Source organism: Brassica rapa, chromosome A02 (assembly GCF_000309985.2).
Source record: "Brassica rapa cultivar Chiifu-401-42 chromosome A02, CAAS_Brap_v3.01, whole genome shotgun sequence".
Classification (NCBI taxonomy): domain Eukaryota; kingdom Viridiplantae; phylum Streptophyta; class Magnoliopsida; order Brassicales; family Brassicaceae; genus Brassica; species Brassica rapa.
The window spans coordinates 30,870,508-30,886,803 of NC_024796.2; the positions used below are offsets into that span (position 1 = coordinate 30,870,508).

The window sequence follows — 16,296 nt, forward strand, 5'->3', positions numbered from 1 at the left end:
ACATTTGGGCCGAACTTGTTTAACGGCCATATTTGTACGTGGCAAGCGGAACCGAAAACAAGAACATAGTAACGATAATTCCATTAGTTCACATCGTTCTGACGATTTCGAAATTGCGTTACGGCCCAGTCAACTAAGGTACTTATTAACATCTACAGAGTACACTTGTCGTCAAATCATTGTTGGATATGCTGCATACAAGTACAATTGTACAAATGACCAGAACTGAGCAAATCCAACTCCTCAATTTGTTTTTCTTTTATAGTAAATTCGCGTTTACGGAATATTGTAAATTTTAAAGAAACATGTGGTCTGATAAACGATAAGTTAAAGATATTGATGAGTTTTGTATTTTATTATTAACGAAGAGATAATATCTAAGATTTTAAATTGAATGACACGAAGAATTAAAACGCGCCTGCAGGGAATTCGACATGCTTAAATACGTGTCTAAACGCCTCGTTTTCGTACCTTTTATTTTTGGGTCTCTATATTTCGTTTTTTGTCGCCCTCTCGTTTAACAAAATAAAACAAATACTGCTTCTAAATAATATTTTCTCAAAATAAAATTAATAAAAAACAGAAAAAATAAAGAGACAGAAAACGTTTCAGTGTCTCCGACCAAGCTATACGAACATCTGGATCAGATTAGGGCGTAAGACTAGTCGGAGAAAGAAGTCATGGGAAGAAGAAAAGTGGAGATCAAACGAATTGAGAGCAAAAGTAGTAGACAAGTCACTTTCTGTAAACGCCGCAATGGTCTCATAGAGAAAGCTCGTCAGCTCTCAGTTCTTTGTGAATCCTCAGTGGCCATTCTAATGGTTTCCTCCACCGGGAAACTCTATACCTCCTCCTATGGCGATAGGTAACACTATTATCTCCTCTTTCTGTTGATTATCTTTTGTTAGATCCTTTCTAGGAAAAATAGAAACTTAAACTAGGGTTTTTCATTTTACCCCTTTGAATCTCTACACCTGATCTTCTTGTTTAATCTATATCCATAATTGTTGTGTAGATCCAACCAAATTTAAGATTAAACAATGTGGTGGCCAAATATGTTTTTGGTGCTCGTTTTGTTTGTTGTTTCTCATTTTTTAATTGTTTTAGTTTGCTGCAAGGATTCTTGCTTTCTTATTTTCGCTGTGAGAATATTATTGCATGTGCTTGTAGAGTTTTATCTACACGTGGTAATTCACACATCATGTTCGTCAATGGGATTTCAAGTCATCTTAATTTTGTGTTGCATAAGAACAATGTAGGTTGTTTAATTTGAAATTAATTTAAGCTCATTATCCCCTTTATTCAATTCAATGCATATCTCCGCGGTAGGTTTGTTGAGAAATTGTGGGGGAGTAATGCTATTGATCAAGAAACTTTAGATTGGAACGGGTGCCATCTCTTCTATGCAATTTTTTGGTTAGTTACAAGTGTATTGTAGATGATTTCTTAATTTTTTATTTTTATTTTTGGTGCTTGAGTAAAAGGTTTCTAGTTGATCTTGATGGTCAAATATAGTGCTTGGATATGAATTATGACATGTTGGTATAAATCACTAGGCTACAAACCACCATTATCGTATCCCTCTTTCACTAGTAATTTTTGTGTGCACATAATAACTGAAAAGATGCATGTGTACCACTTGTACCTTACCAGTACGTAGCTCTTTTTTTATCTTGTGAAATGGTTCCCCTCTCTTTATCAATGATTTTTTTTTTAAAATGGTTATTGGATCTCATGGGCCAGAGTCACTGAGCGCCAACAATGACCCGAGGACCTTATAGCTTCTTAGCATTGCTTTGATACACAAATGCTTGATCCTGAGAGTATATTTGTAATATTGGGTAATTGTGTACGAATTTACTTCATTTCTTTTTCTTTTATGCAATTCTTTATTGGTCAAAACAGTAGTTGTAGATACGTTGATGATACCTTAAGTTAGTTTTACTATGAAAAGGTTGTTGACTTGTGATTGTGGTTCTTATGTGCCTTACTAATTATTTCATAGTCTCAAGTCACAATTAGGAATAAGTCAAATTCACTCTATATTTGAGAACTTGTAATGGGTCTCTGGCAATACAAAGTAGAGTTTTTGGTGTATCAATAAAAATCTCACATTGAATAAGTAATGCCTTGTAATAAAGGTATATTCACACACAAACTAGCTTTTCGCAGTGAAACTTTTGGGCTTCATCCGGGCTCAATCATATTAATGTGAAATATTCACTAAAATGCTAAACTTTTGCAATCTATCTATCCACTCAATTTTTCTCTCTGGTGCTGCTAGTTCTCAAAATAACAAAAAGAGTTGTGAGGTAGTTAATCAAACTCATAGGACGATATTGTTCATCTTGCGCATATATATATGTCTAACCATTCTATGTCGAAACAATTCCAGCAGCTGTAAAGCTGATTAATATAACAAAAACTTAGAGCTGGACTTGTTGGCTTAAGCTAGGTGGTTTTTATATTTGATAATTGCAAGGTGGAAATTAGGGCATGTCTAGATTACGTTCTAAGTAGTAAATTTACCCATATATATGCCTCGACATTAAAATGTAAGACGAGATTATTTACTGATAAGTCTATAATATATTACATCACTAAATATGAATATATCATATGAATACAAGAAAAAACTATTAGATAACTGAGCTTGCTTGTGTTATCATTTAAGCGATGACACACTTATATTTGTATATAGAAGGCGTGGGTAAGGTAAGATACTGAACCTACACTTAAGAGTTAGTAACCCATTATATATATGGTTTGGCATGGATTGTTTCTAAAGCCTTTTTGTATTTCTCTTGATATCTCTCCAGCATGGAAAAAATCATCAAGCGTTATGAGATACAACATGCTGATGAACTTAAAAACTTGGTAAGTTCATCTTGGGTGCTCATGCATATGTAATTTGAGATGATCATTCAGAATCTAGCTTATACACTTATATTCCATTGGAGATGGTTGTTAAGTGATCAACACAGTGGATAGAGACCGGCACAGAGGTTTCTAAATTTGTTGTAGAATTTTATCTCTCAAGGGATGGAATGATCTCTTATTATATCCTTGTTTGCACTCATAACTGAGATGAGCGTTTCGAAGCTTTAGCTAGAATACTCCAGTGAGATGGTTGTCATATATTAGAAAGTCTGACAACGTCATAAATTTTTTGTATACCACACTTTTTTTTTTGCTAAATATTGTATACCACACTTAAATCTGGAGGGTCTCGTTTTGTTTCTCTTAGTAATACATATTATGTCTAACCACTCCCATCGTTACTATTTTTTTTCGTGGCAGGATCTAGAAGAGAAATTTCGGAAATATCTTTCATACAAGGAGTTAGTAGATATAGTCCAGTGGTTAGCACTAAATACTATTTTCCCTCTCTTCTTCTGATCAAAATAGTTTTTATTTTCCGTTAATATTTATGCATGCAGCAAGTGTGAAGAAGCCAAAGTCGATGATGCAAGTGTAGAGTCTCTAAATTCCTTAGAAGAGCAGTTCAAGGCTGCTCTGTCTGTAACTAGAGCTAGGAAGGTATATATATGCTCTACTAAGTGATTCAGATGATTATTCCACAAAATATTCGGACTTTCCCAACTTTGGATCATGTTTCCAATTTGACACAATCCAAAATTTATTGTTGTAGACGCAACTAATGATGGAGTTTCTGAAAAATCTTGAAGAAAAGGTTAGTGCTTTGTTTTTCATTAGCCGCCAGGCGCTTATGCTGATCTCTGAATCCTCTTAGCCTCTGAACATTCCAACAAATAAACCATGTTTAAGCTCTAGTCCCTTGATATGTCTTTTGGTCTTCCTTTAGTTTCCTGATATTTTCTTGGCTTCATTGAAATGAAAGTCTAATGAAACACAGCCCGTTAAAATCTTGATAAAAAAATGGAAACTCCTCCTTGCTGATTCACCAAGTTGTGATGAGGATGTTTTGGAGCGTGTTTAAGGTGTAAAATGTCGTGGTCTTGGTGAAACAGGAGAAGCTGTTGAGAGAAGAGAACCAGATTTTGGCTAGCCAGCTAACAAAGGTACATATGCGTGGATAAGCTATTAATCATTTTATACACATATAGATGGGCTTTACCGCATTAGCTAGATACTTGCATGTATACGTACAAATACTTAGGAAAGTCGGACTTTGTAACAACAAAAAACTATGCTATTAAAGGTCTTTATCTTTCCAATGATTTCTGCCGTAAAAATAAGCTAACTTCACCATTTTTTCTGCTGCCTCTTTATTTCAAGTATTGGCCCCGTTCATACCCAAGCATATTGTTTCTCTTATTTACAGTGGCTAATAGGGTTTGGTTGAGGTCAATTTGGTTCATTGTTTTCTGAAATTGTGGGTTCCCATAGAGGGTGAACTGCTCTCTATTCATTTGAAATCTCGTATTTTAACCACATAATTTAGGTCTGTATTTCTTGTTAATGTTTAGTATATGTAGAAAATAATGTTTCTTACTATGGAAGTTAAGGACTTTGATGGCTTTTATGCTACATAATTTTGGAGTGAAACCCATGATTATGCTATTTATTTTAAACGTACTTTTAAAGCCTAGATTTCTTGTTAGTTAGTATTTATTTAGTATATGTAGAAAAGGTAAAGTTTATAGAAGTCTCTTACAGATGGAGAAGAAGAGGCTTCCGGAAACAGAGGGTGAAGGAGCAATGTCATCGGAAAATAGCTCCCGCAACAGCCCACCAGAGACCCTCCCGCTCCTAAAGTAACACTCATCATCAACGGCTGCTTTTGCACCATATCCTGATTTTAATTAAAACAAAATAAATGTAAAAATAATAATCATATGTGTATCTTAAACATCCTCTTCTTCACCTGATCATACGAAAAGTTGAAGAAAAAAACTCAGGTACCTTTGGAGACATGATCGCGGTCTCATATGGTTTCTATGTTTGTATGTTCTTGTGTCCCTTGAAATTATGAGTTATTGTTTATAAAAAAAAGGTCTTGATTTCTTCAGCTTGAAGAACCCTAATTAAAAGCTAACTCATTTTATTTGTTTTTGTTATTTAGTTGCTACTTGTTACTTTACCTTCGTGGCAGAGTGTAAGCATATCCTTAGTAACGAATTTACCTGTTCATTTTGAATTTTTTTTTTTAGGTGAGAAAATAAATATTAAGATATCAGATAAGTCCTGGTTTTTAGGAACTCTAAAAACTCAATTTTTCAAAAAAATAATAATTTGATTTTAGGCGGAGAACCGGTAGAGACTTGTCTTATTTGTCACATTGAGCTCATAATAGGCCCATTTATTAAGTATTGCGCCCGTTGCTTTCTAATCTATACTTCTTGTTTTCATCGTTTTCTACACTCGTTGATAGTTGACACTATCTATGCTGTTCAATGCATTTTATCGCAGGTAACAAGAGAGTTTTCAGTGGTCTGGGTCCCACAAAAGTGTGAATAATCGATTCCAAAAATCACCAAAGAAGAAACAGTAATCGTAAGTTTTTTCAACTGTTCGCGGGCTCCACTGATAATCACCAATTAGTTATTTTTTAATTTTTTTTCTTTAATCAGACAAAAAAAAAATTAAAAAACCCTTATGGATTTAAGGGATAAGAGCACCTCCATCGGTAGTAGTTAATGGAGGTTCTAAAGTAATTAAAGCCAAAAAATAAATGAAAAATCGTTTAATTAGGCAGGAGCGCTCCTCTATTAAGTGTCTGAAGGAATGCTTAAGGACCCTTACGTGGCGAGTTTTAATTTGATGGCTCATGTCTCTCTCTCTCTCTTTCCTCGATTCTTTTCTTCGATCTCTGTTGAATCTTCGATCTCTCCATCTTCTCCGTCAATTCTTCTGTCTCTCCATCTTCTCCGTTGATTCTCTGTCGTTTTTGATATCAATCTTTCTCTCTGTCGATTCAATGATGATTTTCTTGATGATCTTGAGGAAGTGAACTCGTCTTGGATTCCTGAGAATATGTGAGCTGGGTTTTGTTGAATTAAGCTCTTGTGGATGTGATTTTGTGAAAACATGGTTCTAGTGTATTTTCTGAATTGGGGGTTTTGGTTATGTTTCTGGTTAATCGATAGCTTGATCTGACCTAAGGAAAAAAATTTCACCTTTGAGTAGCTGGTTCTTGACCTTTTTGAGAGATTGATTTGGTGCTTAGTTTTAAAGTCATAGAAGCTTGAATTGTTGGTTTTGCGGAATTGAGTTCCTTCAGTTGATCTAACCTGACAAGTAGTAGAAAAGGTTTCACCTTTGAGTAGCTGGGTTCATGACTCTTTTGGTAGCTTGATTTGGGTTGAAAGATCGCTCATTGGGTTGATAAAGCAAACGAGCCCGAGTTCAAGAAACAGAAACTCGAACAGCTCCAGAGAAAAAAACTTATCACTCTGTTCTTCTTGCTTTGGAAGCAGAGACCTCGGGAACATCATCACACGTAATGCTTTCTCACTGTTCTTGTTCTTCTTCTCTTTTCCATTTGATTCATGAGGTTATAGTGTGCTCGTATTCTTCTGGGAGGTTCTGTTATAATTCTCTCTACTCTCATCTTCGTGTGTGTGTTAGAAACTATTTGATTCTATGTTAAATTCACACCATTGGCAGGTTTCTATTCTAGTACTCTCTGCTTGCATCTTCTTGCGTATAGATAGAAACTGTTCTATGAAACTCCACTATTGAGAAGACAATAGAAAGTACTACTATATGGTATATCATATGAACATGACTGCAGACTTCTGAAGCACTTTACACATTAATCATTGGGTTCATGAGCTGTTTTTCTAGTTTTTGCAGTCAAGGATTTCTGATGTAAGCTATGAAGAGCGGGATGATCCTGATGGTGGATTGAAACACAAAGGCTTATCAGGTGACTCGTAGTGAGATTCACTTTACAATCTGTCTGCAGGTTTCTTCCTGCTCCATTCGTTGATACCATCTGATAAAACTTCTTTTTCTTTTTGAGAAAACCACGAGACTATAGAGACGACTGCCTGATCAAACTTCTTATCATAACTCTTTGTTCATTCACACTTTTGATCAAACTTCATGTCATGTATGCTTTTCTTTCATCTTATAATAAAATCATTCAACTTTCTAAAAAAAAAAATTTTAAGAACCTCGATGAGGTTCTCCCATTGGAGGAGTAAAATTTAATTAGATTAACAAGGGTTCTTAAGTTTTCAAATCACAAAATTAACTACTAAATAATTCATCAGAACCCTACATAGTTCCTTACCAATGGAGATGCTCTAATGATGCTCTTAGATCATCTCCAACTTCACTCTATTTTTTACTCTAAAATAGAGTTTAAAGTAAAAAATGCTCCAATGATACTTTATTTCTCATTTGTGAAAAATAAGTTTACTCCAAATATAGAGAATTTGTTTTTTTTTATTTATCACTCTATTTTCTACTCTAAAATAAAGTATCATTGGAACAAATTCAAACTCTATTATAAAGTTACTCTATTTTAGAATAAAAAAAATAAAGTAAGCCATTGGAGATGGTCTTATAACCCTTTTTGTTTTAACTAAAACTGAAACAGAAAAGCGAAATAAATCTTAGTATCATCAGCTTGAGCTAAAACAAACCGTACCCCAGTTTATCAATCTTAACAGTAAACCCCCAATATGAAAATCGTGAAAAACAAAAATCAAACCGTAAACCATGTTGATCATCTCAGTTAACCGATACAGTAAAAGGAAATATAAATTTACTATTACCGAATGAACTTTAATCTTTAGACTTTAACATAAATATCTAGCTAAATGACTCACTAATATTATTGAGAGACTTGAGAGCCATTCCACACATTATCTTGCAGCATGATTGTCTTTTGATATGGCCGTTGATTGCTTGCTTCTTCAAAATCTTCTTCATTTCCATTAAGGGAATACATTAACAAAATATTTTTTTTCTTGTAAAAGCTTATGTTGCTGGTCATGGTTTATGGGATATGAATCATGTGATGTTTGTAAACGTAAATGCGACCACTCGTGCTGCCAATTGTTTTTCTGTTCGTGTTGCCAAATGTTTTGTGTCGATAAAGACAAGGAGTGCATCCTTCGTTGTGTTGGCACCCGACTTTGCAAGGATAAAGCCACCTGTAACCCCTCAGTGTGCATTAGCATTATGTTAACATGTCTATGTTTTAATTATTTATGTGTTGACACCAATGACATGCATGGTTTCTTTTGGTGGCCGTGGCTTACATTTATTTAGTGCATGGTATCTAATAAAGTTTAAATGAAATGTGAATTTACTTTAATTAGTAAACTCTTAGATAAATCCCAAATTTGTTAATTCCACATTTGTAATGTATCAATCACTTGCATCCATATATTGCTCATAGTCTTCATTGCTAAAAAATATATTATTAATCTCATGATTAACTTCAATCTCTTAACTGAGATTCTTAGCTTTTCTTAGATTTTAATTAAGAAAATCTAAGAATCATCTTTTAAATAAAAGATATAAGAGTCGTCTTTTAGCCGAAAAATATAAAAAAAAAGTCAAATTATGAGTTAATAACCCTCGTTAAAAAATCGAAATTGATCATGCTCTTACACTATCAACGTTATAGAATGACCTTTATACGAGTCTATTTTTTAATTACATGTCATGCCATTATATTTTAGCCCAACTAATATGGGCTTACATGTCATATTTCCATGTCACTGCCTGAACCAAGGGATGATAAGTCGGAATCTGCGCTAAGCTTAAACCATGAGTTAACTCCAAAGGTTATTATGGAAAAATACAGTAGGGCAAATTCTAGAAATTCTCTATTTTTTAAACAATATTAGTAAAATAAATTAGAAATACTATTAGGTCATTTCCAACTCCACTCCATATTTTATTCCAAAATTGAGAAAATGGAGTGGGAAATGGAGTAATGAACAAAAAATAAAAGGATTACTCCATTTATAGAGTGATGCTTTTATTTTTTGTTCATCACTCCATTTCCCACTCCATTTTCCCAATTTTGGAGTAAAATATGGAGTGGGGTTGGAGATGCTCTTAGGCTTTGACAAGCTAGCGAATGAACAATAAAAACGAAGAGATAATAATATCATTTTAATTGAAAGACACAAGTACGAAGGCTCTCTCTCTCTCTCTCTCTCTTCTCTTTAGAGAGAGGATTCTCTCTCTTTCTGTCCCTGTTCTCAGATTTCTACTTTTCACAGGGAGAAAGAGAGACTTGCCTTATGTTTTTTGTTTTAAAATATTTTCTTCGATCTATAGATCGATTTCCTTGTTTTGCTTAGGCGATTTTACTTCCGGTTAGCAGAATAGTTTTCGTTTGGCGATCAATTTGGTTCGTTAGGCGACTTTTGATGTGTTCTAAAGCTTTTCCTTCTTTGATTTCATTTGTATTCCGTAAGATCTCTGAAGATTTTATCTCACTTTGTTAGAAAGCTTTGTTCTTGATTCTGGATAGGAATCAATCTTCGCCTCAGCTCAAGTGGAGTTTCCCAAAAAATCAAGACCAAAGATGTGTATAAGGTCGGACGTTTTGAAGCAGTTCCAGATGAGGCGGAGCTTCCCGTTTAGGAAAGTGTTCCGGCAAGGTGTTGTGTTCGATTCTCTCTGAAGCTTTTCTTGGATAAATCTCTAGTAAGTGATGAAGAATTCTTAGTGAATCAATGGCGATTAGAAGAAGGAGCGGCGTGCAAGCACTACAAACGAGGCGAGAAGGGAGTTTGATGGTTCCTCGTCCGGTGATGAGCTCCGGCGGCGCAAGGCGAGGCCACGCAAGCACAACGTGTCGAACATGCGGGAATCCTAATCTTCTGTGTTCGGGCTTCGTAATGGACCGAATGTATTAATCTTAGGTTTGTATGCTTGTAATCTTAGCCTGTTGGGCTTTAATAAAATGAAGTTGACAAAAAAAAAAAAAAAAAAAATTGAAAGACACAAAGGGAGGCGTTTAGGACACTCGACAAAGTCGACATGAGTTAATACGTGTCTGAAAACTTTCCTAAAACGCACCGTTTAGCATTTTTTTTTGTTCCTGCTCTCTCGTTACCAAAACAAAATATCCAAACAACATAAAAACGGAGTAAAAATAAATTAAAAGAAAAAGAAAAAACGTTCAGTGTCTCCGGCCAGCTACACAGGAAGACATTAGAATCAAATTAGGTATACGACTGGTTGGAGAGATAAGCCATGGGAAGGAGAAAAGTGGAGATCAAACGAATTGAGAACAAAAGCAGTCGACAAGTCACTTTTTGTAAACGACGCAATGGCCTCATGAAGAAAGCTCGCCAGCTCTCAATTCTCTGTGAATCCTCCGTCGCTCTTCTCATAGTTTCCTCCACCGGAAAACTCTATAGCTCCTCCTCGGGCGATAGGTAACACTATTTTGTTAAATTTTGTCGAGAACATAGAAACTAAAAACCTAGGGTTTTTTCTTTTCCCCTTGTATCTTCAAGGCCGATCTTGTTGCTTTGTTCATCTATGTGTAGATTCAACTTCATTTAAAACTAAACAATGTGGTGGCTAAAGATTATCTTGATGTTCGTTTTGTTTTGTTTTCATTTTTATTGTTTTAGTGTGTTTGCAGGAATTTTTTTTGTGTGGTGAATATATTATTTGCATGCGCTTAAAGAGATTTTGCTACACGTGGTGATCTTTACTTTATGTTTGTCTATTGAGATTTCAAGTTGTCTTCGTTATGTGTTGCTACTAGAGTTATATAAGAACGAAACGTACATTGTTTAATTTTAAATTAATATTGGCTCATTATCCTCTTAATCACCGAATTCAATTCCATTAATGCTATGTATCGAGAATCTTTAGATTGGAACGGTGCCACTTTTTGTTATTGCAATTTGTTACAAGTGTACATTCCAGATGACTTATTAGTTTATATTTTTGTTAATTTGATGCTTATAAGTAAAATGTTTTTGGTTGATTTTGATGGTCAAATGTAGTGCTGTGATCAACTAGAAAGAGTACTAAAATAGAGCTTTCACACATGCTAAATTACTCCACTTCCTCGAATCTCGTTTTTTTTCTTGTCACCGATAACTCACACACGCACACTCCCGCACTTGAACTTGAATTTGAATTATAACACAACGGTATCACTAGAACAACCAACTAGGCTAGCAGAGCTCAGCCTCATGTCATCGATTTTTTCCTTCTTTACTTGTGATATTTGTGTGCATAGAGCAACTGACAAGATACATGTGTACATTGTTGACTAGATTTTTTTTTTTTTACATCTCTTCTCCTTTGCCATTGGGCCTGATGGCCTAGAGGAACTGAGCCTCTACAATCATTTGGTTACATACATTTTACCTTGTGTTTTTCGTTTATGACATTTCCTAGGTGATTACAATGAACCAAACTGTGATCTTTTAGGAATGGGAATATTATCCTTGTCACTGTATATAACGCTCCTTAACGTTGCCTTGATATCAATACCACAAATTCTTGATCTATATCATGAAAGTATATATGTTACACTGGCAGCTAACATGCACGGAATTTGAAGAACTAAGAATGGAACTTTTTATTTTTTTTGCTTCAATTTTAACAATAGTTAAAACTCTAGTTGTAGATAGGATCCTTCTACTAACTAGTAACTTATATAATTAAAAGACTTGACTTGAGATTGTGATTCTCTTTTTTGTCAACTGAGATTGTGATTCTTATGCGCCTTACTAATTGCATAGTTTCAAATTATATTTTTTATGGGCCGTAGGATGCTAGAAGATCAAGTCCATCAAATTCACTCTATGAATTGAACTCTTGCAATAGATCATGGACATCACAAATTAAGTAGGGTGGAGTTTGTGATAAGATGTAGGTTTTTTTTTCCTTTGAAACACAGATATAGGTATCAATCAAAATCTTACATGGAAAAAAAAATTATTGTATTTATAGACCTACGAACATGAATTTCATTGAGATTTCGTTTTAAGGGGGAGTTTAGTTTTCAATATGTCTATCCAGTTATTCTTTCCGCGATTGCTGTTAGGTTTCTTAGAATAACAAAAAGTTTATCATTCAACTTTGATAAGAAAGTATGAGGTATTAACTAGACTTGATTAACATAACTTGTTATTGTGCATATATATGTCCATAAGTCTGAATTCAGTGGCTGAAAGGTTGATTATATATAACCAAAATTTTGAGATGGACTTAGTGGTTATTAGATTTGTATATTGCAAAGTTATAAATAAATAAATAGAGACCAGAACTTTGAGATGGATATTGTGGTTATTATATTTGCTTTTTTGCAAAGTTATAAATAAATAGAGTTATACATTTACTTTTTAAGAAATAATTTTTTACATATATGCATTGACATTAAAATTTAAGACGAGATTATGTACCAGAAAGTTAAAAAAGAAGTCTGTTATAGCACATGAATCTGTCATACAAAAAAAACTATTAGATGTGTTCCTAACACTTTGTATAGAAGCCGTAAGTAAGGTTCATCACCAGAAACTGTAGAATAAAGTGTTAGTAGAATATTTGATGATTCATCTAATTAACTTGTCTCTAATATATTTGTTTTGTATTTTTGAAATGGTTTGGCATGAGTAGTATCTAATACTTTCTCTTTCTTGATTTGACTGCAGCATGGCTAAGATCCTCACGCGTTATAAAACACAACATGCTGACGAACTTAAAACGGTGGTAAGAATTTCTTAGCCACACACGCATATGTAGTTGAGATGAGCCTTTAGAAGATAGTTTATATCGAGAGGGTAAACTGCTATATGTGAATACTTTGTGTAGTTCTTTAACATATTATAGACTTCGTTCTTCTCTGTTGATATTGCAGTAAAAAGCCTACCGCAAGGTTTTCAGTTTGTTGTATACCAAACTTTATTCTCGAGGGTTAGACCTATATCTTGTCAGCCATACATAGATTCATTGCTCCCAAAGTCATGTACGACACATGTAATTGAGATGAGCACATAGAATCGTATCTAGCTACAATAGTCCACTGAGATGTTTTGTGTAGTGCCTAAACATTGTTTAGGGAGAACAACACAGGTAACAAATAATTTAATACTAAAGATTCAAGCCATACAATACTGCTAGTGTTGCATTACATGGTCTACGGGACGGTTGTGAACCACTTGTGGTGTACCAAACTTAACTGTTGAAGACCACAAGAAATTCACAATATTTTTTATCGTTCCGTATTAGTATTAGGTAAATATTAATGGGTCTTAATCTCTACATAATCCTAGTACTAGATATTAATTGGCTCTATTAGGATTAGACCTTAATGGGTCATAGACCTTAATCTATAGTTAATCCTAATATTAGATATTAATGGGTCACCTAATCCTAATAATCCTCCATTTCTTTTTTATGGCAGGATCTAGCAGAAAAAACTCGGAATTATCTTTCACACGAGGAGTTACTGGAAATAGTCCAATGGTTAGCACTATCCTTTTTCCCCTTCACCCAGGGGCGGTCCTGGGCACAGCGGACTGAAACACCGGCTTAGGGCCCCCAAATTTTTTTAAAAAATTTACATAAGAAGGGGCCCCTAAATTTGTAAAAAAAATTTTTTTTATAAAACCCTTACTAAATTGTTTTAGGCCCCCAGCATCTCAGGGACGGCCCTGCCTTCACCTTCTGGAAAAATAGTTTGATAAAAAAACTCTTCTATTTTTGTTGGTTTATAAGTATCTATATATATGTGCAGCAAGCTTGAAGAAGCAAAAAATGATAACATGAGTATAGAGTCCCTAATTTCCCTGGAAGAGCAATTCAAGAGTGCTCTGTCTTTAACTAGAGCTAGGAAGGTATTTGTGCTGCTAAGAAGTGATTCAGATCAATTATTGTTAATCTTGTGTTTACTTTTCATTCCAAGAACAGTCTTTGGACACTTCTTGGCTTTGGATCATGTTTCCAGTTTGACATAATCCTTGATCTCATGTTGCAGGCAGAGCTAATGATGGAGTTTCTGAAGACCCTTCAAGAAAAGGTTAACGGTCTTGATTTTTGTTCGCCGTCCTGGCCACTGTAGTTTTCCCATCCTCGAGAGTATTCAGATCACTAGACAGACCAAGTTTAGCTCTCTAGATATGTATATTGGTCTTGTCTTAGTTCCTGACTTACTATTGGCTTCACTTAAACATTAACAAATCTTACGATATATTGGTGTTTCAGAACATGTTAAGAAAACTGATGGAGTTGTGATGTTGTTTAAACAGGAGAAGCTGTTGAGGGAAGAGAACAAGGTTTTGGCTAGCCAGCTTACAAAGGTACCATCTATTATGCTTCTAGAAGCTAATAGTTAATACTTAATAGACATGTAGATGGACATCAGATAGATGCCCCTACAGAGTACAGACTTGCATATACTTCATATATACATATATATGAAAGCTAGGGGAGCTTGTGGATGCTAGAATTTTTTTTAGTGAACACATGGTTCGATTTTTTATAACTTTTACGAGGTTTAAAAACTAGATTTTTTTTTTGTTAATATTTAGTAGCATGCCGAAAAATATGTAAGAGTGTTTATTACAGATAAAGTTAGGACTTTGATGGGTAGTACCTACTTTTTTATTCTATTTCTAGTAGGTTCCATTCTATATATTTCTATTACTATCATACCACACAATTTCTAGAGAGATTAAATTTAGAAAACTTACAAAAAGAAATACCATGGTTTTTTTTTGTTCTAAGGAAATACCATTCTTATAATGAAGATTTCTTGTTAATAACTAGGAAAAAACTGTAAGTTTCTTACAGATGATGCATGAAAGCTAAGAACTTTGATGACTACATAATTTCTTTAAACCATGCTTTTAAATCTAGATATTTCTTGTTAGGTAATAATATTTAGTATCTCCAGAAAAAGAAGTGTAAGCGAGTTTCTTACAGATGAAGAAGAGCAGGTTTCTGGAAGCAGAAGATGAGAGAGCAATGTCACTGGCAAAAAGTTTCGGTAACAACACACCGGAGACTCTCTCGCTTCTCAAGTAACAACCACCATCAATCAACGTACGACTGATTTTTCACCATCCTGTTTCAGAAATAAAAATGTAAAATATTCAGATTTGTAAATCAACATGGAGGCTATACATATCTTAAAATCATCTTCCCCCTGATACGCTATCCAAGGGAAATGTAACGATCTGTGTTGTTACCTTCAAAGCGAGGGTCACAGTTTCATTTGTTATCTGTGTGCTTGTCCGAAAGTAAGAACGAAACTATAAAAGATTTGATTTCTTCAGCGTGAAGAATTCTAGTGGCCAACTATATTTTTTTATATATCAGTTGTTATGATGTCTAAAAAGGTTTGTCAGGTATAATGGCAAAAAGGTTTGTCAGTTGTTATAATGGCTAAAAAGGTTTGTCAGTTGTTATAATGGCTAAAAAGGTTTGTCAGTTGTTACTTTACCTTCGTGGCAAAGTTATAGCATATTCTCACTTCTCAGTACTGTATTTAACTATTTTTTTTTTCTTTGAAAACTGACTGTTTCTAGTTTTTCTAAAAGTGATATTATCGTATCATTCTGTTTTTTAGGAACTATAAAAAGTGCGATTTAAAAGAAAGTTGATTTTTGGCTAAAGAAAGTCCGTAGAGACTGGTCTTACCTGTCATGGTTGAGTCCAGATTGGGCCCCTTGGCTCATCTGTTTTTTTTTTCTTTAGCCGGCTAACACTTTCTAGGCTTTACGGAACCGAAAACCAAACCAACCAGTAATAAATTAAACCGAACTAAAACGAACTTAAATATTACTAGCAGTTTTCGTGTGGGTTTAAAAAGTCAAATTCGCCAATAATTTCAGACCATAAAGAATATTGTCCACACATGATGATACAAGATCACCCTACTAATTTACATTTTGGTAATGAATGGTAACATGTTGTGTGCGGTTTTCATTGCGGCTTTGTCAAAACCGCCATTAGTTCACCAATCACAAAACAAATTGAAAAACTTGCGGTTTTCGTAAAAGAAAAAGCAAAAACGCACTTAGCTTTCAAAGCAGTTGAAATAGTGTAATAAATGAAAAACCGCACTTCAACATTTCATATGCCATATAGTCAGCGGGACAACAAATAACGCACTGAATAGTACTTTTTCTCATTTGTGACCACGGAATTGGTAATATTAGCGGGACAGAATTTAAGTGCGGTACGGTCCAACTGTGGTTTATGCGGTTTGCGGGACAAGTGCGGTTTTGACCAAATTAGCGGTGCGGAATTGTATTGATTGGTGAACATATATAGTTTGCAGAATTGGACAATAAGAAAAAGTAATATTAAAAAAATATCACAGAAATCAATATAATTAAAGTTAAAATATTTTATTTACTGTTA

General features: G+C 34.4%; 2 protein-coding genes and 1 long non-coding RNA gene across 6 annotated transcripts; 2 read left to right on the forward strand and 1 right to left on the reverse strand.

Annotated features, from left to right (window-relative positions):
• The first annotated feature begins 65 nt into the window (after positions 1 to 65).
• Positions 66 to 4,993, forward strand: LOC103855273 (protein MADS AFFECTING FLOWERING 5). The gene is made up of 7 exons (XM_009132240.3): positions 66 to 865; positions 2,820 to 2,877; positions 3,301 to 3,362; positions 3,441 to 3,540; positions 3,653 to 3,694; positions 3,993 to 4,043; positions 4,642 to 4,993. The coding sequence occupies exons 1-7, from the start codon at positions 681 to 683 to the stop codon at positions 4,741 to 4,743; spliced, it is 600 nt and encodes a 199-aa protein (XP_009130488.1). The 5' UTR covers positions 66 to 680; the 3' UTR covers positions 4,744 to 4,993.
• On the reverse strand, positions 3,415 to 4,724 carry LOC108870921. 2 transcript variants are annotated; one of them, XR_004454120.1, is made up of 2 exons: positions 4,640 to 4,724; positions 3,415 to 3,757 (listed from the first exon to the last, which is right to left on the reverse strand). It is a non-coding gene; the product is annotated as an uncharacterized LOC108870921 (long non-coding RNA). The 2 variants fall into 2 exon arrangements; XR_004454119.1 differs by lacking the exon at positions 3,415 to 3,757 and adding an exon at positions 3,810 to 3,845 and having other exon boundaries at positions 4,640 to 4,718.
• Positions 4,994 to 9,051: 4,058 nt separating the features above from the next.
• LOC103855275 (protein MADS AFFECTING FLOWERING 5) lies at positions 9,052 to 15,241 on the forward strand. 3 transcript variants are annotated; one of them, XM_033283436.1, is made up of 7 exons: positions 9,052 to 10,340; positions 12,582 to 12,639; positions 13,334 to 13,395; positions 13,667 to 13,766; positions 13,907 to 13,948; positions 14,178 to 14,228; positions 14,802 to 15,241. In XM_033283436.1, the coding sequence occupies exons 1-7, from the start codon at positions 10,156 to 10,158 to the stop codon at positions 14,886 to 14,888; spliced, it is 585 nt and encodes a 194-aa protein (XP_033139327.1). In that variant the 5' UTR covers positions 9,052 to 10,155; the 3' UTR covers positions 14,889 to 15,241. The 3 variants fall into 3 exon arrangements, with proteins under 3 accessions (XP_033139327.1, XP_033139328.1, XP_009130489.1); XM_033283437.1 differs by having other exon boundaries at positions 14,825 to 15,241; XM_009132241.3 differs by having other exon boundaries at positions 14,854 to 15,136.
• The last annotated feature ends 1,055 nt before the right edge of the window (positions 15,242 to 16,296 follow it).